The 27497-nt window shown below is 47.6% G+C and overlaps 1 protein-coding gene across 2 annotated transcripts in view; it reads left to right on the top strand.

The window, feature by feature from the left end:
* Nucleotides 1-26852, top strand: part of LOC147708506 (eukaryotic initiation factor 4A-III) — a 119992-nt gene extending 93140 nt beyond the window's left edge. For both annotated transcript variants that reach the window (XM_086927191.1, XM_086927192.1), the window contains 2 exons: nt 8252-8379; nt 26603-26852. In XM_086927191.1, the coding sequence (XP_086783317.1) occupies nt 8252-8379; nt 26603-26619 (145 nt within the window). In that variant the 3' untranslated portion in view covers nt 26620-26852. The remainder of the gene's footprint in view (nt 1-8251; nt 8380-26602) is intronic.
* The last annotated feature ends 645 nt before the right edge of the window (nt 26853-27497 follow it).

Genomic DNA, 27497 nt, shown 5'->3' with positions numbered 1-27497 from the left:
TCCCATAACAGACTACGCTGTAACCCTTCAACCTCTTGAAAATAACTAGCTGGCACTACATCTAATGTATTTTGAAGGGCATAAAGAAAACGAGGCAAAGACATCATTTTAAAGAGGGCCACACACCCCAACAGGGAGAGAGGGAGCCTCTTCCAGCCGGCCACGTCGCTCCTCAGCCTAACCAAAGGGGGAAGGAGATTCCTCCCATAACGGACTGTGGGGTCTAATGAAATAAATATCCCCAAATACCTAAACCAGTCTGTAGCTATCTGAATCGGGCAATTTCGCGGGGGAACCGGGTCTCCCCACTAAGAACGAACAGAAGAGATTTCCCCCAATTTATGGACAGCCCTGGGTTCCTGCTAAAGGAGGCCAACACATCGCAAACAACGTGCAGGGATTTTCTAGGCGAGGCCAGGTAAAGTAAAATATCGTCTGCGTACAGAGATCCGGTCCTCCCACTGTAGGGACCACTGGATACCCCGAATAGAGGTCTCCCAGCGGATCCAGGCCGCTGAAGTTTAAGAGCTAACGAAAACAGAAGGGGAGAGAGCCCCATCCAAGACAAAATGGCGCAGAGACCCGGTTAAACACCACTACCTGGGCGAGGGGTTCAGAATATAACAAACGCACCATGCGGATGAAGTCGGGGCCAAAGCCAAATTTAGCCAGGACTGCCCACAAATATGGCCATTCTACAGTATCAAAGGCCATTGTTGCATCCAGCGATGCTTTTATGGCAGGCTCCATCAGGGTATGAGCCCTGGCTATCACCATGTAACCTGCGTACGTTTAGGGCTGTATTCCTATGAGGAATAAAACCAGATTGATCAGGATGTATCAGTCCGCTGATCACCTTAATCAATCTATTGGAAAGAAGCTTGGCAAGGATCTTGGGTTCCGCATTCAATAACGAAATAGGTCTATATGAAGCACAACTCTATTTTGGCTTACCCTCCTTATGAATAACCACAACAGAATCTACTCTCTGATCATAGGGTAGTATCCCCTTCTCCCGGGCATCGATAAACCTATCAGGTCGAAGCAATCTTATCAGCAATCTTATCAGGTCGAAGCTTGTACAGCTCAATTGGGAGCCCATTAGGCCCCAATGTCTTACCCGAATTCAAAGAGCGCACAGCCTGGGCTACTTCGTCCATGGTGAGGGCATTATCCATGAAATCACGGTTCTCCCTAGTCAAGCATGGAAGCTGTAAGTCTCGCAGCAGCGAGTGGGAGTCTTCCTCCGGGAGATCCGAGACCGAGGTGTACACAGTGTGGAAATAATCCGCAAAACTATCCACTATACTCTGGGGGTCTGTGAGTCGTGCTCTGTCCGCTGTCACAAGCTCCAGGACAACACGATCCGCCCTATCCTTCTTATCCAACCTAGCAATAAGTTTCCCTGCTTTATCTGACGTCTTACAGCCGACCCTGCTGCTCTCTACTCAGGGTTCTGGCACGGTCAGTGACCAGCGATCTGCTTAAGATTCAGGATGTGCAGTGTAGCACGACTCACCTCCTGCTCCAGCCCCACCTCCAAGCGACCTATTTCAGATTCTACTTCAACAATTTCTTTGTTTCGGTTTCTCTTCGCTCCCGCTATCAATGATAAAGGCTGACCCCCAAGAACTGTCTTAAATGCTTCCCAGAGTGTAATCGAAGAGGACATCGACCCCTCATTCTCTAATAATGATCTAGAGCAGAGGTCTTCAAACTTTCTGATGCCGAGACCCCCTTGTAAAACCTTTTTAGGCGTAAGGACCCCCTTCTGACAAAGGTTTCTAGAAACTGGTACTCATCATCAACTTTTGACAACCATAAATGCGCCTGTTAGACCTCATCACATCCATCCATCATTCATCCACCCACACTTTCACACATCCATCCATCCTTACATCCATCCTTCCATCCATACATCCATCCTTCAACCATCCACGGTTTCATCCTTACATCCATACATCCATCCTTTACCCATCCACCCTTCCATCCACCCATCATTCATCCACCTTTTCACACATCCACCCATCATTCATCCATGCAACCTTTTATCCATCCACCCTTTTATCCATCCATAAATCCATCCACCCTTTCATCCATCCATCCTTTATCCTTCCATCCGTCCACCCTTTTATCCTTCCATCCGTCCACCCTTTTATCCTTCCATCCGTCCACCCTTTTATCCTTCCATCCGTCCACCCTTTTATCCTTCCATCCGTCCACCCTTTTATCCTTCCATCCGTCCACCCTTTTATCCTTCCATCCGTCCACCCTTTTATCCTTCCATCCGTCCACCCTTTTATCCTTCCATCCGTCCACCCTTTTATCCTTCCATCCGTCCACCCTTTCGTCCTTCCATCCGTCCACCCTTTCGTCCTTCCATCCATCCACCCTTTCATCCATTCATCCACCCTTTCATCCTTACATCCATACATCCATCCTTTACCCATCCATCCACCCATCATTCATCCACCCACCTTTTCACACATCCATCCATCATTCATCCATGCAACCTTTAATCCATCCATCCATCCACCCTTTCATCCATCCTTCCATCCGTCCACCCTTTCATCCATCCATCCATCAATCCATCCACCCTTTTATCCATCCACTCATCATTTATCCACCCACCTTTTCACATATCCATCTTTACATCCATACATCCACCCATCATTCATTCACCCACCTTTTGTAAATGTATTGGCATTTATATAGCGCACTACTTACCCGTAGGGTCCCAAGGCGCTTCGACCGCTGCGAAACCCTTCCTGGCTTCCCTGAGAGATGGTCCCTTAATGGGTATCTCCAGGGTGAGACCAGGCATCCCCGGCGGTCTGGTGGGGCCGTTAGTGAAGATGAGGCAAGCTAATGCCCAGAGTTTCCGAGTGTGATCGCTGATCAGAGTGGGCACCGAGGCGAGAGAATTATCGAGTCCGCTGACCCTGGTCCAGAAACCTGCCGCGCCGGGAATCGAACCCTGGTCCCGGGCCGTCCTCTGCTCTCGGGTCTGCTGCCTCTAACCAGTGAGCCACACTACTTCACTTCACCTTTTCTGTGACTCTCTCATGGGGGGGGGATGGTCAGTATCTGAGTCTTCCTTCTTTCCCGCTCATGGGAGGGCATCTCTGTGCCTCCCTGCTGGGGGCGGGAGGGGGGACGTGTCACGGGACCCACAGCTCCAGGCGCGCAACATTGATTATACTCAAAGGGCTACACTACAGCCTGCTCCCCCAGACCCCACCCCCCACCCACTTTCCCCCCTCCCGCAGCTCATGTGTGTGAGCCCGGCTGAAACCGTTTCAGGGACACACACACAGCCACACCGAGTACTTGACAGGTCTTAAAAAGACCTTCTACTTGTTAATGAGCCTTTGATGTTTTTCACACCTCGGTGTGAATTCGGCCTCCGCCCTGAGCACCCTCGATCAGCCCAACGCCAGGAATTGCATGCCCCTGACAGAATCTGCGACCCCCTTCCAAGGACTCCACGACACCCCCTGGGGGTCGCGCCCCACAGATTGAAGACCTCTGATCTAGAGCCTTAATCAGGTCCCTCCGGATTTTAGGGTTCCGCAGATGCCAGGGATTAATAGGGGCTACCCTACCCTCAGACCCCAAAGCAACACAGAAACTGAACCAGAGCGGAGAATGAGCAGATATGCCCCTAGCAAGGTGTGTCGCCTCCACAACGTAAGACGCGTGAGCCGCGGGCACGAGGCAGTAGTCTAATCTGGAAAGGCTACCATGGGCACCAGAATGAAAAGGGTATTGCTTTTGGTCCGGATGGACCAGTCTCCAGCCATCCACCAGACCCATGGCATCGAGGAAATCAGGCAGCCATCTCTGAACCCGCCCCATATCCCGCAAAGGATATCTGTCCAGAACTCAAGAGACCACTGCGTTAAAGTCTCCCCCCAAAATCAGTAGTCCCCTCTGGAGATCTAGAAGAACCTTTCCCAAGTCAGCAAAAGTGGTAGCTTGCATGCCTGGGGGTACATAAACCGACAACAAGGAGAGGGTGTGCCTCTCCCAACGAACCGTCACTCCAACATATCTGCCCCTGTCATCCCCAGAGATAGTTAATTACCAACAGGAGCGCCTTCCGGGTCAGGATTCCCACCCCCCTGGAGCCTGAAGTGAATCCTGCATGCGCCACCAACCTGTATCACATTCTATGCATCGCCTTACACGAATTCCCTACCAAATGCGTTTCCTGAAGTAGAACTACATCAGGAACGTGTTTAAGATACTGGAGAACCACACTTTTTGATTTTGTCCCCCAACCCGTTCACATTCCAACTCAAAACCTTCAGTTCCCTACCCCCCATCATCAAAGATGAAAAGAAAGTGACAATCCACCGACCACTTCAACATAAACATGCTACGTTCCAACTCGATGCCTTGGTCAACAATAACAAAAAACACAACTAATAATACAAAAAACAACAAAAAACCCACCCCACAAACCATCCCCACTTACCGCCCCCCACCCTGCTCACGGCTTTCGCCCGCCCCCAACTCGCATTGTGCCTGTCGCCCCATAATCTAACTAATTAACTATCGAAAAGTAGATCCGAGGAGGAGTACGACCCTCCGATTCCACACCTGACCCCTAGGATATTATTGTACCTGTTAAATCCACATCTACAAAAACATGTTCGCGGAAACGTTTCATCCATGGCCCACCCCCCAACCCCGTCCAACAACACCGGCAACAATGTTGCTCTTTATTCTTGTTCTTGCGAGCCCTCTTCATCCTCTCCGCGGCTCACCCCGGGAGGAAAGACTCTCCAACCAGTCCAAGGCGATTTCGGGATTGTCAAAGAAATATGCCCGGTCTTCATGTTCCACTCAACTTGGCAGGGTACATCATAGTATATTTTAGCCCTTTATCACAAAGCCTTCTTTTGATTCCCATGAAGCTTTGCCGCTGTTTCAGTACCGCCTGCGTGAAGTCAGGAAAAAACTGAGGGTGGAATTTTCGTACTTCAGGGGGCCCCCAGTTCGGGAGGCCTGCAGGATAGCGTCTGTCCCTAAAGCTGAGCACCCTTGCAATCATCGGCCGGGGTGGAGCTCCGGGTCGTGGTCTCCCTCCTGGAATCCTGTGCGCTCTTTCCACTGTAAAGAAATTTCCCAGGCCTTTAAGTTTCAGGTGATTGAGTATGATGTCCTCAACAAAAAGGTCCGCGGCCTGACCTTCGGCCTTCTCCGGTACTCCAATAATGCGCACGTTGTTTCTACGGGCCCTTCCTTCATATTCGTCCAACTTGCGATATACCCAGAGGCTTTAAGATTTCAGACTTCCTGTTGCAGCTGTGCCACATCATCACTAAGACTGGTCGTTTTGATATCTAGCGACTTTACCTTTTCACTAGTTTTGGTAAGGTCCGCTCGGATTAAGTTAACCTCAATAGTGACCTTGTCCAGCTTGCGATCTAAGGACTCCATCTTCTGACCAAGGGAGGTTTTCACCCCGTCGATCGCGGCCATCACATCCTGTAGTGTAGGCTCCGTTATAGCGGACAACGCCTCTCCATTCCCATCTTGTGATTTCCCAAACCCGGTAGGCAACCCTCTGGGTTGTGTATCGATCAAACTTGTTGCTTGAGTGTATCTGGACCCTCTTGCAGCCTTAGATTGCTGTTTCTCTGCATCAGGCTTGGTCACCATTTTGAGGTCAAGTAATGAGCTAGACACTCAGTGACTGAGTTCTTGCGACAGTGGCGCTAGACAATGGGTACAGCTGATTGAGTGATACTAGCCTCTCTCCTGATCTGCCAGTGTAGTCCGCCAACAACAGCATGAACCGGTACATAGGAGGGACGGCCAATCGTAAGATCGCTCTGCTCGCCTGTGTCGGCGCTCTCTCCTAGTCGCCAGCGCAATGTCCAAATCTCTGGATGAGATTCCGCAGTCGGAGCCCCTCATTAAGTGCCAGTCCTCCTCCGACTCACAGGCTTTCCAGATCTCCTGCGCGGGCCGCAGCTGTACCAGCTATCTGTCCCCTGTGCTACATCTGCCCCACTCGACCTGCACACCATACTCAGGGGCATTCCCCACAGCCACAGGTGTCCTTACTTCCAATCGGGGACACCCTGCCTCAACCCAACTCTCAAGATCGCTCTCTGTAGCCTTATATTGCGCAGATAATGCTCATGGGGCCGGGGTTGCGGTGCAATCACCGCGGAGACTTGTGCTACAGTGGTGCGGGCATGCCTCTCCCTTAATCCGGCTGATGGCGTAGGTCAGGGGGGTGGGGAGGGGGGGGGGGGCGGTGCCCACTGAGTTTAAGGCCGGGATGGCGACTTTCGGTTTCCGGCCCCGTTGTTGACACACTCAGGCCGGGGTCTAATGCCATCTCGAGACCCCGGCTTCTGAGCAAGCAGGCCACAATCTTCCCGGCCCTTTTTCTCCGATCTACGGCGCCGTGCGGGACGCAGATTTCAGCGCCCGGCACCGCTCTGGCTGCAGCATTTCACCGTCAGACAACAGGATAGGCAACAGGATGTGTCAGAGGGCAGCGAGGGTCTCGGGAGCCCTAAGCTCCCGCGGCCATTTTGGACGCGCGCTGAGCTTCTCCTCCTCCCCTGGCATACAGATTTCTGATGAGGGTTCCTGTGCATTAAGGACTGGAAGGTTCTACATTTTCTGTGGAAAAAGGAATGAGAATTCCATTGGTCTCAAAGAAAGAGCTAAGCATTGGCAATTAGTACTGAAAAAGACCTCCTGCTAATGTTGGACCATCAGCTGGGTAGATGATCGGGGAGGACACTCTTGGGCAACTATATAGTGAATCGTAGGACTGTGGTGCAGGTCCTTTCCCATATCTGAGTGCTTTCCCTCAAGGCTAGTTGCTGGGTCTTTTAAGTTTGACTAAAGATTTGGCAATTTGCCGGGTCTAATGCATGCTAAGCCATGGTTGAGACCAACTAAGCCAACCCCTTGTAGATTATGTAACCAATGGGAAAAAATATTATACATATTATACATTTGGTTTGCATAGTACATCATTGAAGGTTGAGAGAGAGTTATTTAAAAACCTGTTTTAATGAAAGAGGGATACGATCATGCAGACAAGCTTTGTTAGCTTGTTTAAGCCAATAGATCTAGTAATGATTGCAAACTTTACAAACTTTATGAACCTTGTAAAAAAGAAGTTGGAATTTAATGAATCGAGCGTATTAGGACTGGAAGTTATTGATAGTTAGCAACATTTGCATATGAGACACTGCATACAAGTAAAGATCTTATACCTGTAAATAATAATTTTAATATTAGTAATAATGAATCGTAATAATGAAGAATTGAATTGCTTATCTAATGTATTATATAAACTTTCAGGTGTAGATACATTTTTAATGATTGATGACTGCTGATCTTTGAATTGTAAGATTTTAATTAATCATGCAATAAATAATTTAATAAGTTTGACCAAAATAAGTCAATCATTCTGGACCTGCTTGGTGTTCCATGAGATGCCAGATCAATGTTTATGGAATTTGTCAGGTGTTTAATGCATCATTATGGGCTCTAAATATTTAGCTAAAGTGTTTCCATATTGGGCATGAAATTGCACACATGGTAATATCCTAAACTTGGATATTCAGAGTTTGAGATTGTTAACGACATGAATTTGTTTTTGTAAGCATGACAATAATAATCTAGAATTCCCCAACAGTCTCTAAGATCCCTTGTTAGTTTTTTTTGAGGAAACATTTTGAATGTTTTAAGATCTTGTTTTGTTTTCTGGATTTTTTTTTTTTTTTTTAAATAATGTGGACTAACTAGTTGATAATTTTCTTTTTTTTCTATGTTCGTGTTCTGCTAGTGAAAGAATTGAATAGTGCTAGATTTCAGCTTTGTGTGTATATATAGATTAAAGATGTATCTGTTGTTGAGGTCTATCCATATTGAATGTGTTTTACTGTTTTTATTATGTGTCAATATTCTGTGCTTTGGGCATATATAGTTATTTAGAAAAAATGTAAATAAAGTTACTGCAATCCTTGAGCAGTTTACTCTTTATATGATGAGGAGTTGGGACTTCTCTGAGCATGTAATAAACACTAATCCTGTATATTTCTAGTATTTTTCTTATAATTGATTGTATTTTTGGCAGCCATTTTTGTTAGCATTTTTATCAATGCTTAGAGTATTTTGGTTTAATATTCCCACATTCCTAGTACGATGGGGTGGTTTTTGTTCAATAAAAAAAGTAACGCATTTATTAATTACTTCTATCTTTAAACAGAATTGGTCGATCGGGTCGGTACGGCCGAAAAGGTGTTGCTATTAACTTTGTAAAAAATGATGATATTCGTATCCTGCGTGATATTGAGCAGTACTACTCTACACAGATTGATGAAATGCCAATGAATGGTAAGTGAATGTGCAGCACTGTCTGTCACTAGCGTTTAACTGTATTTTGTCACATGTGCATAACTGCTGAGCCAGACATCATAGCAAGGCCATTAACGGTTTAGGTGATCTTATTGCCCAAGGTCATTGAAGTTTGTTCAAGTTGTGGTCCTATATGTCTGCTATAATTAGGGCAGGGAATCTGATAGAGCTGTCTTGCTCTATATTCCTTACCATAGTTTCCAAGCATCAGGCTGGATCCAGAAGCTTTTGTGTCAGCAGTACCCCTTGCTCACACCATCGGGTGTGTCTGTTATTTTGTCGTCACCAATATAGGCACCACCCAGGTGTGCGGATGTCTGTTCTTTTCTTTCTGCTCCAGTTAAACGCAGATCTTGAAAGAGCAACCACTCTGTCGCTTTTTTTTTTTAAATTATTTTTATTGGCATTTTCTTAATTGCAATATGAAAACATTCTTCAGTTGCAAAACATATTTACATATTCAGTTCGACATCTGTATCGTATTCAAATAACGGTGGAAATTCAGTTGGTCGCAGTATACACCAGTGCATCCTAAGTAGGCCCCGCCACCTCCTCCATCTGCCTACCCACCCTAGGAGATTACTGTGAGACAGAGTGTGAGTCCATAGTATTCCAGCCATGGCTGCCATATTTTCCAAAACTTCTTGGGGTAGGCCCGTGCTTTATAAGTTGTCTTTTTCCTCGGCATATACATGTCCATACTCTTTTTTTCCATTCAACCAGGGATGGAATTGTCTCCGCCACCCATGCCTTAGCCAGGTCACGTTTCGCCACCACCAATCCCAAATGGAGTAAGATTAACTGTGGCTTGGGGAGGTCAATTTCAGTGCATATTCCTAGCAGTGCAAATTGGGGATTAAGCGGAACGGTCCTTCCCAGAATATTCCCAAGTTCCTCCAACAGTGTAGCCCAGTTGAGCTGGATCTTGGAGCAGTCCCATATTGTATGGAAGAATATACCTTCTGACGATCTACAGCGCAAACAATCAGGTGTCTTCGCCCTCACTATACGATGCAGTGGTGCCCTGTCATAGTACACTCTGTGCAGGTATTTGAATTGAATCAAACTAAGCCGTGATTTAATGGCCACCTCTCGAGGATGCATCAGCGCCATTTGCCAATCTAAGTCCTCCATCTCTCCCAATTCCGACTCCCATGTAGCCCGCAGCTTCTTTAACGTATCTAGCTTATTATTAATTATCGTTCTGTATGTCCATGAGACCGCTTTTTCCTCTAACTCCCCCATCAAGAGTCGTCCCTCTAAGGGCGCATATTCAGGAATGTCAGTGGTGTCTGTGTTGCGCCCGCCATGCATGGGCCAGTTGCAGGTACTTGTAGTGTTGGGTTGCGTTCATATCATATTCAGCCTGATGGTGTGAGATAGTGACCAGCTCTTTACGGTGCAGTACGTCCTTAAGTTGTGAAATGCCTAGCAGGTCCCATTGTCGGAAACCTCGCAACTCATGATTTCCTGGAGCCTATTTCCTACCCTGAGTGGCGTTTCTTTGGTGACCCTGCCATCCTGTTTCATTTGTCGTTCAGCCTGTTTCCATGCTGTTGCAACAATCCTCGTCGCAGTCAGATGCTGTGACGTGCCCTTCCCTCCATATATGTAAAGTGTGCGGACCCTGAATGAATTGTGAGTGTTCAAGTGCATATGTGGGATGATCTTTATCCATGTACTGCCATTCATTTACCACCACTAAATGGGCCGCCCAGTAATATGCCCGAAGATCCGGCAGAGAGATTCCTCCCTTATATTGATTTCTTTGTAGCGTCGCCAATGCAACCCTTGGTGGTTTCCCATCCCAGAGAAATGTCCGTAATGTGTCATCAATTTTCTTAAACACCTCAGCTGATATTAATTGATAGTTTTGTAATACGTAAAAGGAATTTAGGGAGCAATATAATTTTATACAGTGCTGCCCTACCTAACAATGTCAGCGGTAAGGTCGTCCATCTCTCCACGTCTGCGCAAAATTCCCGAAGCACCATGTAAAGGTTATGATCCAATGCCTTTGCCTTATCCGTTAGATCCCTAGGCATTTTATGCCCTCTTGCGCCAGTTGGAGTCGGCTTGGGCCGACTGTGTAAGCGCCACTCATATCTACTGGGTATAAATACGACTTCCCCCAATTGATTTTATATCCGGCATGTGCACCATAGTTTTCACAACTGTCCATGATTGCAGGAGCCCAATTCCGGGGTTTGTGACATACATTAATATGTCATCCGCATGAACGGATATGCGTTTGTCAGTCCCATCATTCTCTCCTTTCCGAAACACCGTTATATCCAGGTGCATTCTTATCGCACAGGCTAGTGGTTCCAGCACTAATGCAAAAAGTAGGGGGATAGTGGACATCCCTGTAGAGTGCCCCTACCTATATGGAAGTCCCTTGACACCACCCCATTGACTCTGACCCTCGCCATGGTTTTTTTTCGTAAAGTACAGCAATCCAGCGCTGAAACTCCAGATCAAATCCAAACTCCTCCAGTGCAGACATAAGAAAGGGTCAGTGCACAGTATCAAATGCCTTTTCGGCATCCGGTGACCGGATGAGATGTGGCTCTTCTCGTTTATTTGCCACCTCCAACCAGTTACGCAACCTTCTCAAGTTAAGTCTCGTCGACCGTTTAGGCATGAAGCCAGATTGGTCACTATGAATGAGCCCAGGGATCACTACTGCGAGCCTGTTTGCTAGAATTCTGGCTAATATCTTGGTCTCTATGTTTGAGAGAGATAGGGCGATAGGCGCTGCACACCTGTGGTGGTCTGTCCTTTTTTGGGATTACAGCGATCGTGGCTGTCCGCAAGTCTCTTGGGAGACTTCCTATCTCGTGGGCCGCCAAGTATAAGTGGAGGAGGTGCGGCCCAAAGAGCGTTGCGTGTTGCTTGAAAATTTTGGAGGTAGTCCATTAGGCCCTGGGGCCTTCCCAGTCTTCAACTGACCAATGGCTGCCATTATTTCATCTGTTGTAATCTTCTCGTCTAGTGTCTTTGAGTCGCTATCTGTTAATTTGGGGAGCTGCAGAGTTCGGAGATATACCTGTATCTGTGACTGCTCAGCTAGCTTGCGTTGTTTATAAAAGGCCTCGTAATAGTCTGCAAAAGCGTTAGCTATAGCAACCTGAGTTAAATGAGTTAGGCCGTCCTCCGTCTGAATCCGAGAAACCCACCCGATATCCAGCTCTTTTTTTGCTAAGCCACGCTAGCAGTCTACCTGTTTTGTCTCCTACATCATACAAACGCTGGTGCATGGCTTGGATCGCGTGTTGTGCATCTCTTTTAGCCAGCGCAAAATATTCCTGCCTTAGGAGTTGTAGGCTGCGGAGCAATAAGGGATCGTCGCCCTTACTTGCCAGTGATTCAAGCTGCAGTATTTGAGATTCCAACCCGGAAATTTCCTCCTCATCTTTCCGCTTTTTATGGGCTATTATATTTTGTGCCCTATCACGCAATACAGGTTTGTATGCCTCCCACAATGTGATGGCAGAGTCCACTGACCCCATGTTCTCTCTAAAATACAACTCGGTCAACCCTGAGTTCCCTAGCCACCTGAGTATCTTTGAGTTCCCAAAGGTTCAACTTTCATTCCCCGTTCGGTTGTTTCACATGGGCTCCCACCGTGAGCCATAAAGGGGAGTGGTCTGAGAGACCCCTTGCTAAATATTCTACCGTACGTATCTCTCCTAGTTCTCCCACTGGGGCAAATATGTAATCAATCTTTTAAAAAGCTGTGTGGGCCCCTGAATAAAAGGAGAAGGCTCTACTCTGGGGATGTTGCCTTCGCCATATATCCATGAGTGCTAGAGTATCTACAAACCGTTTAAGTGGCGTCTCCAGTTGGGACAGTCATACGGTCACTTGTAGGGTCCATCACATCATTAAAGTCGCTCCCAATAATATGTGTGTCGGAGCCTGCCTCTAATAAAATTGCTGCGAGTTTCTCCATCGTTTGCCTCTTGAGCTTGGGTGGTGCGTGTACACTAATAAAGGTAATGTGCCTTCTGTTCTACACTCCCTTCACCGCTACATATGTGCCACAAGGGTCAGTCCAGGTGCGTTCTAGTCTAAAGGGTGGGTTTTTCCTAATAAGTATTGCCACCCACCTCGCCCCAGTAGAGAATCCAACATGGGCCAATGTTTTGTACGCCCCTCGACCCAGGAACCCACACTGTGTGCCCTTTAAGTGAGTCTCCTGTAGGAGAATTACATCTGGTTTCAATTTCTTAATGTAGGCTGCCACCAACCCTCTTTTAACCTTATTCCCCATCCCATTCCAGGAGAGGATCGAATACACTTCTGAATTGTGTATAGCCATCTCGGTGATGCACAAAGGTCAGTCCCTCAGCGAACTCTTTTCCCTCCACACTGTTGTTGTTTCTGCAATTCCATGATGTCTGATGCATTCTTGTTTTGCCACTCAACTGTAACGGAACACCAACCCCAAATCCCACCACCCACCCTCCCCCAATATCCATCCGACTATCCCCAGGGTCAACGGGACCAACTGTGTCGTGATCAGATTGGTGAGGTCTATCGCCCACCCCCCAAAACTTTGTAGCTTAAACTGTGTCCTGCCCCTCCAGCCCCTCCTCGTGTAGAGCCTCTGCCCCCCCCCCTTGGGCCAAGTGTGAGTGGGCTCTCAAGCTTTAGTGTGCAAAGCCCAGTAAATTGGACACGTGTTCCCACTGCAAATTACAATAGCTCACAGTCTGAACCTGGAAAGAGGAAAAAAACAGAGCGGGTAAAAGGGATAAGTGGCTGTAGAAAGACAGGCCGATATCACAAGGATAGGACACGTGGGGTAGTGTGCAATGTCCTTCTGTGGTCCGGTCACCCGATGCTCTTCGGGTCATTTAGTGCTCATCAACTTCTTCAGAGACTGCTTGGTTCCGAATGTCTTCCCCATTCCCAGTGGCCCATTCCCAGTGGCAGTCTCTCCCGTACCTTCTAGTATGTTAATGTTTTGCAGCAATGGATGATCTTCCTCAGAGTCCGTCGTAATGTCTTGATCCGTGCAGTCTGCTGAGTGTCTCATGACCGGTTCCTTCAGTTTCCCTGTTCCTATGGTGCTGTCTAGGCGTTGCATGCTTTCTGGGTCCAGTGCTCGCGGAGTGGTCACCGTCAGTCTCCTGTTCCTGTACGGTGTCGATCTAAGTGTTGTGTTTGGGACAACCTCCGTATTTCTCCTGTAACGCTGCTGAAATCTAGGTCTATTACTGCGAAGTGACTGGACCTTCCCAGAGCGCGGCAGCGCATCTCCAGTGACTCTCGGGATGGGGCGTTCCTCCAGCCAGTTCCACACCTCTTTCGGAGTGTTGAAGAATATGGACCGGAATTGATAAATCATTTCAAGTTTGGCAGGAAAGAGGAGCATATATGTGATTTGCATTTGTCGCAGTTTGTCCTTCACTGAGTCGAACGTTTTACGTTGCTTCTGTACCTCCTGCGAGTAGTCTGGAAACGCAATGATCCTTGTGTTTTCCAGCCTGACTTCCCCTTTTTGCTGGATTGCCCTGAGCAGATCTCCGTCTTGGCAGTTAAGAAACCTTGCAATCAGTGGTCGCGGGGGTGCTCCCGTTGGGGACCTGGTCCCAGGTATTCTGTGTGCTCTCTCTATAATGAAACATGGTGAAAAATGAACATCCGGGAAGGTAGCCAATAGCCACTTGCGCAGGTAGGCACCAGCATCCGTCCCCTCAATGGCCTCTGGAAAGCCAAGAAAGCTGAGATTATTTCGGTGGGCTCTGTTTTCTGCATCATCAACCCTCCAGAGGACATCCTTCATGGTAGTCGTCAGGGCCGTGACCTCGCTACGCAGGGTACGGGTGGTATCTTCGACTTCAGAGATCCGTTGTTCCGCTTGATTAACTTTTTGATGTCCTTGTCCCTCGCCATCTGACCCCGTCACTCAGAGTGGGGGTAAGTCGAGGAGCAACCGCCAGCGTGCCCAGGGCAGTCACCTCAGCCTTCCGACCACCTCCTACAACACAGTCGACGATTAGGTCGCAGTATGTATTCGCGCTCTTGGTTCTGTGAGGAGTTATGCTGCCATGCCCCTGCGAGCTATGTTGCACACCTCCAACTAACCGCAAGTATGACCGTCTCTGCGTCATGGGCTTCGCTATGTCGGGCGAGCAGCTGCAGGGGGGCCCGTGGCGTCTTGTGCGTCACCAGTGTGCCCGTCTTTGGTGCCCCTGTGTCCTCCACACCTTCAGGTAGCTCAGAACGCTTCCATTGATAGGTGTCCCCTATGTTCTTCCGTCCGTGTGAGTCTCCTGCTGTCCCTTCTTACAGAACAAACCCACACTCTATTGCAGGTGTAATATGCAGAGTTAGCAGTTCTAGTATCAGCCCAGCCTCCTCAGTCCCTCTCCCATCCGCCGTTCCACCGGAGCTACAGAACTGTTCCACCCAGTTCAGGAGATTCCCAGGACCCACTCTGCGGCTTGTCTAGTGCCACTCCTAGTCTGCCACCTTCCTGCGGATCGGCCAGATGACGTCACAGCATCAACCTCACTATGCCAGTGAGCAGCCACCGGAACTCTCGCATGTCTTGTGCGTCACCAGTCCACCAGCCTTCCACCTATAGGCGTTCCAATATGTTGCCTTTGAGACTAGTCCTCTATGCCCTTCTGCCCGTGTGCGCCCTCTGCTGTCCCCTCCGCAGAGCGTGTAACCACACCCAGGCGCAGGAGTGTTGTGCAGTGTTGTCAGCTCTAGGATCAGTTCAACCCTCTCATTCAAGCTCCCACCTGTTGCTGTACCGTAGCTGTGGGACTGTTTTATTCATCTCTCGGGGGCCTCGTAGGAAGTCCCAGGACCCAGTCTATGTCCTGTCTGTTGCAGGTCTGCCTATGCCTCTCTTGGTCTGCCCCCTGTGTGCTGATCAGCCAGAGGGTTTCGTGCCTGCAAACTCTGCAGGTCTTCCCTCCACTTTGATGTGGTGCGCGCTACTCACGGCAGGATCGCTGAGCCGAGCGTCTCTGGCTCCACGCGCTACTCCCCCGCACGCACTTCAATTGACACGCTGCAAACGTCAGGAGTGTTTCCGGGTCGGCGAACGCCTCACCTCCTGTGCAGCGAGCGGCTCGTCCTGCCTGCACCAGTTCTGGAGCACTGGAGCCGACCTCCGTCACAGCGTCGTCGGGCTCCTCAACAAAACCAGCCAGTCTCCAGTGCGCACCAGGACATGTCTTCCTGCACCCGCGTACCTCGACCGGTACGGACCCACGCCTCCACCGCTCAGTAGTCTCTATACGGCACCCAGCATGTCACTGCCGCGACACAGGCTCCTCATGTTTATCACTTGTCCTCCCCGATGTGCACACCGCCGCCATCTTATTTGCAACAAGGGGTGGTGAGGGACAGAGTCTCTGAATTAAACAGAATACTCTCACCCAGTCAAGAGATCAGGGCTAGATCCAACACCGTTTTTTAGCTCACTGCACCATCCCAGTTACAGAACCTGGCTGTATGCAAATTAGTCTGTTCCTGTCCCAGTGCATGATGGGAACAGGGCAAACCAAACTACAAAAGCCAATTCTTACACTGGGAAGGAAACAAGCTACCGGGGACCGGTTTCTGGCATTTCAGCCGTCTTCGGCCCGGCTTGCTTGAATCCTGATGGTGCAATGAGCAAGGGACTCACATCTGAGTATACCCTTCCACGCTTAGGGTGGACAAAAATATTTACAACAAGGGGTGGTGAGGGACAGAGTCTCTGAATTAAACAGAATACTCTCACCCAGTCAAGAGATCAGGGCTAGATCCAACACCGTTTTTTAGCTCACTGCACCATCCCAGTTACAGAACCTGGCTGTATGCAAATTAGTCTGTTCCTGTCCCAGTGCATGATGGGAACAGGGCAAACCAAACTACAAAAGCCAATTCTTACACTGGGAAGGAAACAAGCTACCGGGGACCGGTTTCTGGCATTTCAGCCGTCTTCGGCCCGGCTTGCTTGAATCCTGATGGTGCAATGAGCAAGGGACTCACATCTGAGTATACCCTTCCACGCTTAGGGTGGACAAAAATATTTACAACAAGGGGTGGTGAGGGACAGAGTCTCTGAATTAAACAGAATACTCTCACCCAGTCAAGAGATCAGGGCTAGATCCAACACCGTTTTTTAGCTCACTGCACAGATCAAGCCCTGATCTTTGGACTGGGTAAGAGTGGTCTGTTTAACTCAGACACTCTGTTCATCACCACCCCCTTTTTGTAAATCGTTTTTGGCCACTATAGGTGTGGCAGGGTATACTCAGACATGAGTCCCTTTCTCACTACTCCATCAGGATTCAAGCAAGCCGGGCCGAAGAAGGCTGAAATGCCAGAAACCGGTCCCCGGTAGCTTGTCTCCTTTCTGGTGAAGAATTGGCTTGGTAGTTTAGTCTGCCCTGTTCCCATGATGCACTGGGCCAGGGACAGACTGATTTGCATATAGCCAGGTTCTGAGCTGGGATGGGGCAGTGAGATAAATAACGGTGATGGATCAAGCCCTGATCTTTGGACTGGGTAAGAGTGGTCTGTTTAACTCAGACACTCTGTTCATCACCACCCCCTTTTTGTAAATCGCCATCTTATTTGCGGCAGGGTCTGCGCCGTTTCGTCTCTTTCAGGCAGGTACGGGTCAATTCAGTCTAGTTTGGGGCAATCCATGCATTTACAGCGGTTCTTGACATTCGGTCCGTATTTTGTATGCAGGATGTTCCACTTGAGCTCAAGATTACACAGGATCTTTTCTCGGCCCTCGGAGCTCCGGACGGACATGTCTAGTCCGCCATGCTGCTGGCCATGCCCCCCACTCTATCGCTTTTTGACCCTGTATATTTTTTATAGATTTTTTCTATTGTGTGTCAAGGGATGTATTCGCGGAAGACCGGTTTTAAACCGTGCGATGCTGATCACCGTGCCATGTCTGTTACTGATCCCCCACCTCGTATGCCTTTTGGTGTCTCGAACACGGCTCTAAGTCGCGCTCAGACTGTCGTGCCATGATTGCGAAGGCCTTGCGGGAGCAGGCTATGAAGCTCCTTGCGGGCCGGCTTTCAAGGCCATCCAGAAAGACTCCGTGTACATCCCGGTCCTGGTGGAAGAAGGGGCGGTCGCGGAACCACTCCTTGAGTACCAAGTCCTGTTCCACTCGAGGTCCCCGGGACACCCTGGGAAGAGGCGCAAGAAAAAGTAGTCTAAGTGGACTTAGTCTTCACCTCTGCTGTCGTCCGACAAGATAGCTAAGGAGCTCTGATGCTCTAGGCACGGTTCTGTGGAGCCGAAGCCAGGGTCGACTTTGCGCGTCCCTCCTTTTCCGGGAGCTGGATCGTCCTCTTCTCAAATTAGTTTTATAAGGCCATATGACTCCTATTTGAGCAGGCCAATTCTTCTGGTGAGCCTTTTGTGGCTATGGAGGAAGGGGCTTTTAATACAGTGGTGGTAAGGAGGGCAGCTGAGGTCCTTGGACTAGAGTTGCCCTCTGTGCAGGTCAGAACTAATACGACCAAAGTGCTTCCGCCTGGCCTTCCATTTCTGAACCCCTTTTGCCCTTCAATGAGGTACTTAAGGATGTCCTACTAGGCACATGGTCCAAGCCTAGCACATGGGCTTCTGTGAATAGGACAATTGCACGCCACCATCGCCTGGCTCCGGGCGACTCCAAGTTCCTCAGCCAACACCTCACCCCTGAAAGTTTGGTGGTGCAGGCTTCTACCTTCCATGGCATGTTCTCTTCCACCCCACCGGATAGGGAATCCAAGAGGTTGAAATCACTTGGCAAGAAGTTTCTTCCTCCATCTTGGCATTGCAGTCATTGAATGCTGCATGCTTATTGGGCTGTGTCTGCCATTCTCTTTAGGAGATGGTTGCGCAAGTGCTGCCACAAGTCCCGGAGGAGGCCCGGGCTGTGCTCTCCCAGACAGTTACGGACAGGAGAGATGCAGCAAAATTCACTAACTGGTGTGGACTTGACATGACTGATTTGCTGAGCAGAGCGATTCCTTGCTTGGCTTAGAACGTTTGGCTTCTCGGGCGATATCCAGGATAATATGATTGACATGCTTTTTGATTCTTCCCGTCTGTTTGGTTAGAAGGCAGACTTGGCCCTGGAATGGTTCAAGGATTCTTGGGCTACGGCCAGATTCTTGGGCCTTTCTCGTGGCCAGTCTAGCTTTTGCCCCTTTTGTGGCAACAGAAGGGGGTTCCAGCAGCACCAGTCCTGCGCAGACTTCCCAAGTTGAGTGGGGATGCGGCTCAATCCATCCTAGGAATAGAAGCCCGATGTAGTCAGCCACCCTGTCCTGAGCAGCCGCAGCCTCCAAGCATCCTAATCTCACTCTGCAAAAATCCATCATCTCCCCCACTGGAGGTCCATAACATCGGACAAGTGGGTCTTGCAGGTCATTCAGAAGGGCTAGTTTCTGCCTTTCCTTCCTTTTCTTTTCCTCCTCCTATACTGCCACTTCAAGAACTGCTGGCGAAGGGTAATTTGAAATTGCTCCGAGAGGAAGTTGCAGCTCTCCTGGCCAAGGGGCTTGTAGAGAGGGAGCCGTTTTCAGAAGTAGGCAGTGGCTGTTATTCCCGTACTTTCTTATTCCGAAAAAGAGCAAACGGTTATGGCCTACCTTAGATCTTCAAACAGTCAATCTCTTCCTCAAGAAGGAAAGTTCAAGATGCTTAGGTCTGGTCTGCCCTAGACCAAGAAGACTGGATGATAGCATTGGACCTGCGGGATGCGTATTTTCACATTCCCATCGTGCCGGGCGCAGACGTTACCTGCGGTTCAAGGTAGGCCACGAGCCCTTTCAGTTTACCGTACTCCCCTTCAGCCTTACCAGCGCCCCTCGGGTGTTCACCAAGGTGATGGCAGTGGTTGTAGCTCATCTGTGCAGGTTAGGCGTTTCAGTCTTCCCCCTTCCTCGATGACTGGCTGTTGAAGGCGTCCTCGCCCAGACTGTCGTTTCTCACCTCAGACTACAGCGAACTTCTTGCATTTGTTCGGGTTCTCTATCAACATGCCGAAGTCACACCAGACTCCTTCTCAGACACTCCCTTTCATCTTAGCTGTTCTTGACACAGTGCATTTTCGAACTTACCCTCCCAAGCAGCGAGTTCAGTATATTCATGTTATGATTCCAGTGTTTCAGCCTCTGTCCTGGATTTCAGTGAGACTGAGGCTGTTGGACCTCATAACCTCCTGCATCCTGTTGGTGAAGCATGCCAGGTGGCGCATGCTGGCTCTTCAGTGGGACCTGAAGTTCCAGTAGGCACAGCATCAAGGGAATCTCACCCACATGGTCCAGATCTCGAAGGAGGTTCAAGAGATCTGCAGTGGTTGTTGACGAATCGTGAATGGGTCAAAGGCAGGCCTCTCTCCCTTCCCCAGCCGGATCACACAGTGGTGACCGATGCGTTACTCCTGGGATGGGGAGGCCATCCGGTAGTGGTGAAGATCAGGGGAGACGGGTCCCTGGCGGAGTCGGGTCTCCACATCAATCTTTTGGAGCTTTGAGGGACCCTATTGGCATTGAAAGAATTTCTTCCCTCTGTCACAGGTATACACTGACAACACCACCGACATGTGGTACTGCAACAAACTGGGCGGGTGGGGTCATAGACCATTTGTCAAGAGGCCCTGCGTTCTGGACATGGCTGGAACAGGGCATAACCCTAATGGTTCAACACCTGGCAGGTTCTCTGAATGCTATGGAATACTAACTCAGCTGTCAATGCTCAGCGGGTCATGAATGGCATCACCAGTCGGAGGTAGTGCATGGTCTTTCAGCAGTAGGGAGAACCTTGGTTAGATCTGTTTGCCTCTGAAGAGCACGCGCAATGTCTGCAGTTTTGCACACTGGAGTTTCGAAGGCGGCTGTTGCTCAGCTACGCTTTTCTTTTCGAGTGGAGCTCAGATCTGGTGCACGCCTGTCTGCTCATACCACTTCTGCCCAGGGTTCTGAAGATCAAGAGCGACTGGGCCCAAATCATTTTTGTCAAAGACACACAATTGAGGGACGGAATGCAGAACAAATTAAAACATTCACCCCAGTCAAGAGATCTGTGGTTAAATCCAATCCTTCTTTTGCTCACCATGCCACACCAGTGGCACAGTGAGCCCGGGACCCACGTCTGAGCATACCCGGCTCACGTAGGGCGAGAAAGCAAAAGAGACACAATTGATGGACGGAATACAGAACAAATCAAAACATTCTTTAGCTCACCATGCCTCCCCATTTTTGTGGTTCTGAACTGGGCAAGGAGAGTCTGGTATCCAGAGCTGCTTCGAATGAGCATTGATCCTCCAATCAGGCTGCCCTTTGGAAGGATCTTCTGTTGCAGCAGCAGGGGAGGCTTCCCTGGCTGAACCTGTCAACTCTCCCACTCCATGCGTGGAAATTGATTGGCGGCAGTTCGTAGCTTTTGATCTTCCATTCTGAAGTATGCAAGTTATTTTGGCGGCCAGGTGACGGTATACGCCTGCCGTTGGCAAACATTTGTATCATACTGTACAGAAAGGTCTATTTACCCTCTTTCTGCTTCTCCGTCTTCTGTTCTTTTCATTCTTACCCTGACCCAGCAGGGCTCTGCTTTGGGTACTCTTAAGGGTTATCTTTCTGCTCTATCTGCTTGTTTTTTTGCGGCTGCCAGACCAACCTTCACTTTTTAAATCTCCAATTGTAAATAGGTTCTTAAAAGGGCTGGGTCAGTTGTATCCACTCACGCCCTTGGTCATGCCTCAGTGGGACCTTAATTTGGTTCCCACATTTCTCATGTGTGTTCCTTTAAAGCCATCGCATAATTGTTCTCTCTGGCTGCTTACCATCAAGACAGCCTTTCTAGTGGCAATAACATTTTCCTGGAGGGTGAGCGAATTGCAGGCGTTATCTTGTAACCCCCCCTATATGACTACTTTCATAGATAGGGGTGCTTCGTTTCTTCTAAAGGTGGTGACCCCCTTCCATCAGGGTCAATCTATCACGGTGCCCACCTTTTTTGCCCCTCTTATCCCTCTAAGAAAGAGGAATCTCCATCATCTGGAACCAAAAAGATCATTGTCGTTCTGCCTTGACTGCACAAAAGAGTTCCGGTTGGGTGACCAACTCTTTGTTGGGAATGTGGGAGCTAAGAAAGTTTGGGCAGTGAATAAGATAACCATTTCTCACTGGGTCGTTCTCTGCATAAAGATCTGCTACGCCTTGGCTAAGAAGTAGCCCATTGAGGGATTAAGAGCCCATTCCACCAGGAAAAATGCTGTGACTACAGCCTTGGCTTGGGTTGTCCCAGACCTGGACATCTGTCAGGCAGCAACGTGGCGACTGCACACATTTGCCAAGCATTACTGCCTGGACAGTGAGGTCTGCAGGGACGGCCATTTTATCTTTTCAGTCCTGCAGGATTTTCTAGTGTGGGGAATTTGTCTTCAGTCCACCGCCAGGTTGGCTTGGGTATCTGTTCTAAGGTAAGGAATCTGCAGCTAGAAGTCTCTATCAGATGAACCAGTTACTTAACTTCAGTAACACATTATTTGGTAGAGCCAATTTCTAGCTGCAGATTCCTTACAGACCCACCCGTGCCTCCCTGCTCTGTAAACATATTCGTTGGGGCTAGGTTTCCTCCCTCTTTCAGGGCCCTAGTTTTGGCACACACGCCAGTCATGTCATGGCTATGCGCTTCTGGGGTGGAAAAGTACTGACATCCGCGTGCCTGCATGGTGCCTATATAGGTGACCATGACGTCATAACAGACGATATGGACGCCATCACGCAGAGCCGAATGGAGTCATACGACTGTGCGCACAAGGTGTACTGCTCATGCAAAGTTTCTGGATCGAGCCTTATACCAGAAAAATTCAAAGGTAAGGAATCTGCAGCTAGATATTGTCTCTATCAGATAATGTACTACCGAAGGCAAGTAACTTGTTCAATTTGACCAATAGATTATCATGCTTGTGATGTTTGAAAGATTTAAGGTATGTTTACAGAAATATGTACACTCATAAGTAGTAAATATAGCTGATTTAGGATGTAGATAAGATGCATTAGTGGTGTTAATCTTACTGTATAATTTGATGGCAATAGCTTTGCCCCCTGGCATTTTCATAATGTGCTGCAGTTCTAAATAATTAACAAAATCCTGGGAGGCTCACTCCAGCCATGAGATAAACCGGATTTTATTGAACTTTTCTATTAGTTGCCATCTCCAGAAAGATCAAATGGGATGAAGACTTGAGAAAGGAGGCAGGATAATAACCAGTATTGCACCAAAAACCTTCATCCCAACAAACAGCTGCACTGTTTTTTCCCCTTCAGATACCTGCTCACAACACAACCGATATAAAAGTATGATAAATTACATCTAGGTCACAGTTTGCCACGAGGTTTACTACACAAAATACGGAGTCGGATAACTTAGCTTAATGTGGCGAGTACAACTGGCAGTGTGTTAGGGTATTGACGAAAGAGAATGCAAGGATTTTTTCTTAAGTTTTAGATATTGCTCTTTAAGCTACTTTCATCATGGCAGTATCAGCATTTGGATATTGTGTAACATTACAGGATCAGGCTAGCCAAGTGCCTCGTAATTTGACCTCTTTCTTGATCAAATGAAGGGTTATTGATCTATTTTTTGTAATTTTTTTTTTGCTTTCAAAAACCTATATTGTTCAGTTGCACGGTACATCAGTGTAATATAATCATCCAATCATCTGTCCGTTTCAAACATGGAATCAACACCTTCCTGTGTCTACAGTCATATTGTCCATGACAAAAAAAACAGAAACTCGCACCCTCCCGCCCCTTAAACAATATGCACAGTGTACAGAAGGTAAAACGCAATATTGAAGACATTCTTTAAACATGTCAATATAACAATTATCTCAGCATTTTGTCATCAGCACATTACAGTATGACTGAAGTTGTGGCAGTACGTGGAGGAAATTTAACATAACTCCAAATAGGCACAAGTCTTGCATTTCTATCTCGTCTGTATCATTCCCATGTCACAAAAAAAAAAAACGGTATTGTCAACCTCTCCGGAGCTCTCCACAAGAGCATCTAGCATAGGTGCGTCTCCCCGTTGCCGGCTTGCTCCGCCCCCTCTGTCTCCTCATTTGCCCCATTGCTAAAAAAAATTGTGGACAGTCCTAATGTCAGGCGTTAGCCCTAGTAGTGCTGTAAGTGAGCATGGCGTGATTTCAACCCCCAGCATATCCGACAGCCCCTCAAAGACCAGTGTCCAGTAATCTGCTACTTGGGGGCAGGTCCATGCTAAATGTATAAAGCCTGCTCCCTCTCTCCCACAACGTTCACACCAATCATTGTCTCTAAGGTGAAACCTGTGTAGCTTAGCGGGGGTATGGTACAGCCGATGCAAAAATTTTAAGTGGATGAGACGTAATCTGCTATTGCTCGTGATTGCTTCCGTCTGTATGCAGCTAATTTCCAGGGTTATTGATCTATACCACCTTCTGCCTTCAAAGCGCCACCCAAATCCACTCAGACTCCCCTATTCCCTTCCTTATTAGGGTGTGTTGGAAAGTGGGTTATTGGTAGGGGCAAATGTAGGTCTAAGGCCACTAACACATGATAGGACTCAGCATAGGTCTTAGAAAAGTATTCCTTTGCTCAACCCTTGTTAACGTGGCTGCGAGCAGACCGGCTTAACTTCAAAGACAGGTATGTAAAGCATTTAAAAACACCATTTCAGTAAATAATTAAAACACAAAATAAAAATCCAACACCAATTTATAAAAATAGGTAATATTTTTATCTTTTAAATGACACCAAAGGAAAATAATCCACTGTAGGGAACCAGAGATATGAATTTTTAAAGATTAGTCACTTTCTAGTGCTTAGAAACCAACAGTGCCCCTTACGTCATTTCGTTTTTTCTGTCAGGGACACAACTTTATAAATTGTTCTGAAGAATTCTCACCACTGTAGTGGGCCGCCGCCTTCAGCAAGCGGGTCCAGTTAGAACACCTTCCTGGCGTTCTGCTTGCGAGCCCCAAAGTATCCAACACACAATCCAAGGTTCTGGAATCTCCAAGAGGGTCCTTGAAAGTGTGAAACTTCAATTCCGCAATCCACTTGAACAAAACCCTTACAAATCCACTGGTACTCCAGGCTTTGAATTCTTTGTGGGTCTGTCCAGGTGAGCTCTGTTAACCTGTAGCTTGCAGGGGAGTTTCCACTCTTGAGTCTTTTGGCAGCAAGGTATCCACAGGGCTGTAGTTTCAGATGGTGCAGTCTTCATAGGTCAGGCCTTAGTTTCTTGCACACAGCAAAATCTTTAGCAGGGCACTTCTTGCTTCATTCAGTTTCAAGCAGCAGATCTGGAGGGCTCTGCCCCTCTCAGATACTTGTTCAAAATTCTCTGGGTCAAGCACCAGGTCACTGCTGACCAATGAGAGCAGGGCAACTCCTCATAGTTATGACCACATCCTTTGGAGTGTGGCATTAGTTTGTCCCATCATTCTTCCAAATCCATAATGGCTGATTTTCCAGCAAGGAGGTAAGATCTGGCTAAACACACCCCCTACCATCTGCACATACCTTTCTTAAGCCTAGCCCTGACTCTGGGCCAGACTGTCATAGTGGACTGAAACCCAGGCCTCCCCTCTTGCCTTTGAAGAGCGTAGTTTACAATGCCACCTCCTGGCCTGGCATTCCTATAGAACAGCACACAGCTCTCCCAGCAACCTGGCTAATCCACTTTACTCTGAGCAATCAGGGCAGACCACTGAAAGGCTGAATTTGGACTTACAAAGTCTCATAACTTATTGTATGTACACTTTAGGAGAAATTTAACAATATAATAATGTTGGATTTAGTACTACCATTCTGGGAAGTCTTTGAATGGTCCGGCTAGTCCTCTCCTTTCAATATTTATTAATCAATCACTTCCTACCATGTTAACCTATGGGTCATGGGGTTTGCAATAGGGCCACTTTTCAAGAACCAGGGCTTATAAAACCATATTTAATAAGTATTTCCCTAATTTCTACAGGACCCTCACCCCCTGTGCAACTAGGGGAGACTTCAGGGGTTCTGAATCTGCAGAAATATTGCAGATCATCCTTACCCAATCCTTCTAGCATCAAAGTCGAATTTGAGCAGCTCTTTAATACAATGTGGGCAGTGAAATGTAAAATTTCACTTTACCCAGGCATATAAAAACTCATTTTATAAGGGCGCTCCTTATAGATAACTGACCCCCCACCCCTGGGATACCTAGGGGTGACCCTGGGGTTCCCTAATATGCAAAAACGTGGTAGGTATTTAATGGCCCCTACCCCCAAAGTCGAATTTGGGCACAATTTAAGGTTTAAAAGCTGTCCTGGCCACCAGTGCAGCTTTTAAACTGACCTCAGGCTTCAGCACTGCACACATGCTGGTGCAGAGAATCTGCTGGCCTCTAAACTGCCATGCCCCAGGATACTGGAGACTTCTAGGTAGTTTCAATCCCCTGCCCTATTACATACTAGGGGCTTAGGTGGTAGGTCATGCCAATTACAGGGGTACCCCATCATACCATAGTGTACCCTAGTGTATGTTGGGTGTCTTAACTGTATTCTAATGTGTTCCTTTTAGCTTGGCACTGGCCCTGGGCCTGGTTAAACAGAGCCAAGTGTCGGAGTCAGTTACCACCAGTTCCAGTCAGCAAAAAGTTGGGGGGTGCCCAGGGAACAGGATGACTTTGCAACAGGGTGTATCAGCAGAAAATCATCTGTATCCAAGATTCCTGATAAGTATTTTATTCACAGGACACATCACTAGAAATGGAGTGTTTGCTCTTTCATATGGTATGTTCTTCATTTTGTTGTATTACCTGGGAGCAGAGCTAGAAAAGGGCCGCTCTGCTGTTCAGTACTCCCTGTTGAGCTATGAGGTGCATATGGTTGACTGTTCTTGGATTAACAAAGGTAGATATGGAAAAAGATTCTGCACGAACCTCAAGCCACGTCAGTGATTTGGGTAGCTCCTTCTTTTCATCATCCCACTACTCGTTTTCCTACACTGGCTTCTTATCTGTGTTCTAGAACTGCTGGTAATTAGGGTGTGGTGAACTGCAGTAGAAGGCTTTAAACGAGCTCTGATTCAGCCATATAACACTGGAAACGCGTTAAATGTATGTTTTAAATGGGGTATTAACTATTCAAACAAAACTTTTGATGGCCATTTAACAATTTCTTTTTTTGCAGTTGCCGATCTGATTTAATGGAACGGAGGTGAAGACAGACCCATGGAAAATCTTTTTACATTCATCTTTCTTTGGTGGCGCAGAACACTTTTTTATTGTATTTTTTATTTAACTGCAGTTTTAATGTCGTTGCAACACATTGTCACCCATTGTTTTGAATTTTCAACTGCAAAAAAAACCTTTGTAAATAAAACGTTTTGTCTAAATCGATTTGTAACCTTTCAAAAAAATAAAATGGTTACATTTTTGTAGTTATCAGTATCACTTCTTTATTGATCATCCGTGGTGCTCGCTCTTCAAAAAGATAGAGAATCTTTCCTATTTAATATTGCTGGTAAATACCATAGTTAAGAAACAATACTGCACCAGAATTTTTGAAATTCTGCAGCATCTTCCTGCATGTTAGGCTCCATGAATCTTAAAGTATGAGCTCAGTCAACTGCTTCATGATATTTTGTGACCACAAGTAATTACTTTCTGGAGTTTTAACTTCTTGAATGAGAACTCAGCATACTTTTAGAGGCGTTGCTCTAATAATGAATACTCCGTCTTCGTGGCCAAGTCTTTATCTTTAAAATATTATGGCTAGCGGACTGTACGACTTTACTTTAACACTGCACCATTGGTAGGCCGGGGTTTCAAGGGACCATCCAAGATAAAGATTCTGCTGGCAGAGTAGTCTTAGAGTGAATATGTATTACATGACATAAGCTTTGGTTGATAATGCATTCCTCTGCAGTGTCTTTATCCTGTGCACTGTCCACCCGCTTCACACTAAGTGTATTAGCCTCTGTTTTGGTTAATTATAACCATAAGAGACAAGTTCATCAGTACAGTGTGTAAAAGAAGAAGAAAAGAGTAAAGTGCGCATATGGCAACAATACCTAAAGCATCAA

Source organism: Lissotriton vulgaris, chromosome 6, assembly GCF_964263255.1.
Source record: "Lissotriton vulgaris chromosome 6, aLisVul1.2, whole genome shotgun sequence".
Taxonomy (NCBI): Eukaryota; Metazoa; Chordata; class Amphibia; order Caudata; family Salamandridae; genus Lissotriton; species Lissotriton vulgaris.
This window is presented reverse-complemented; position numbering and strand designations above follow the sequence as displayed.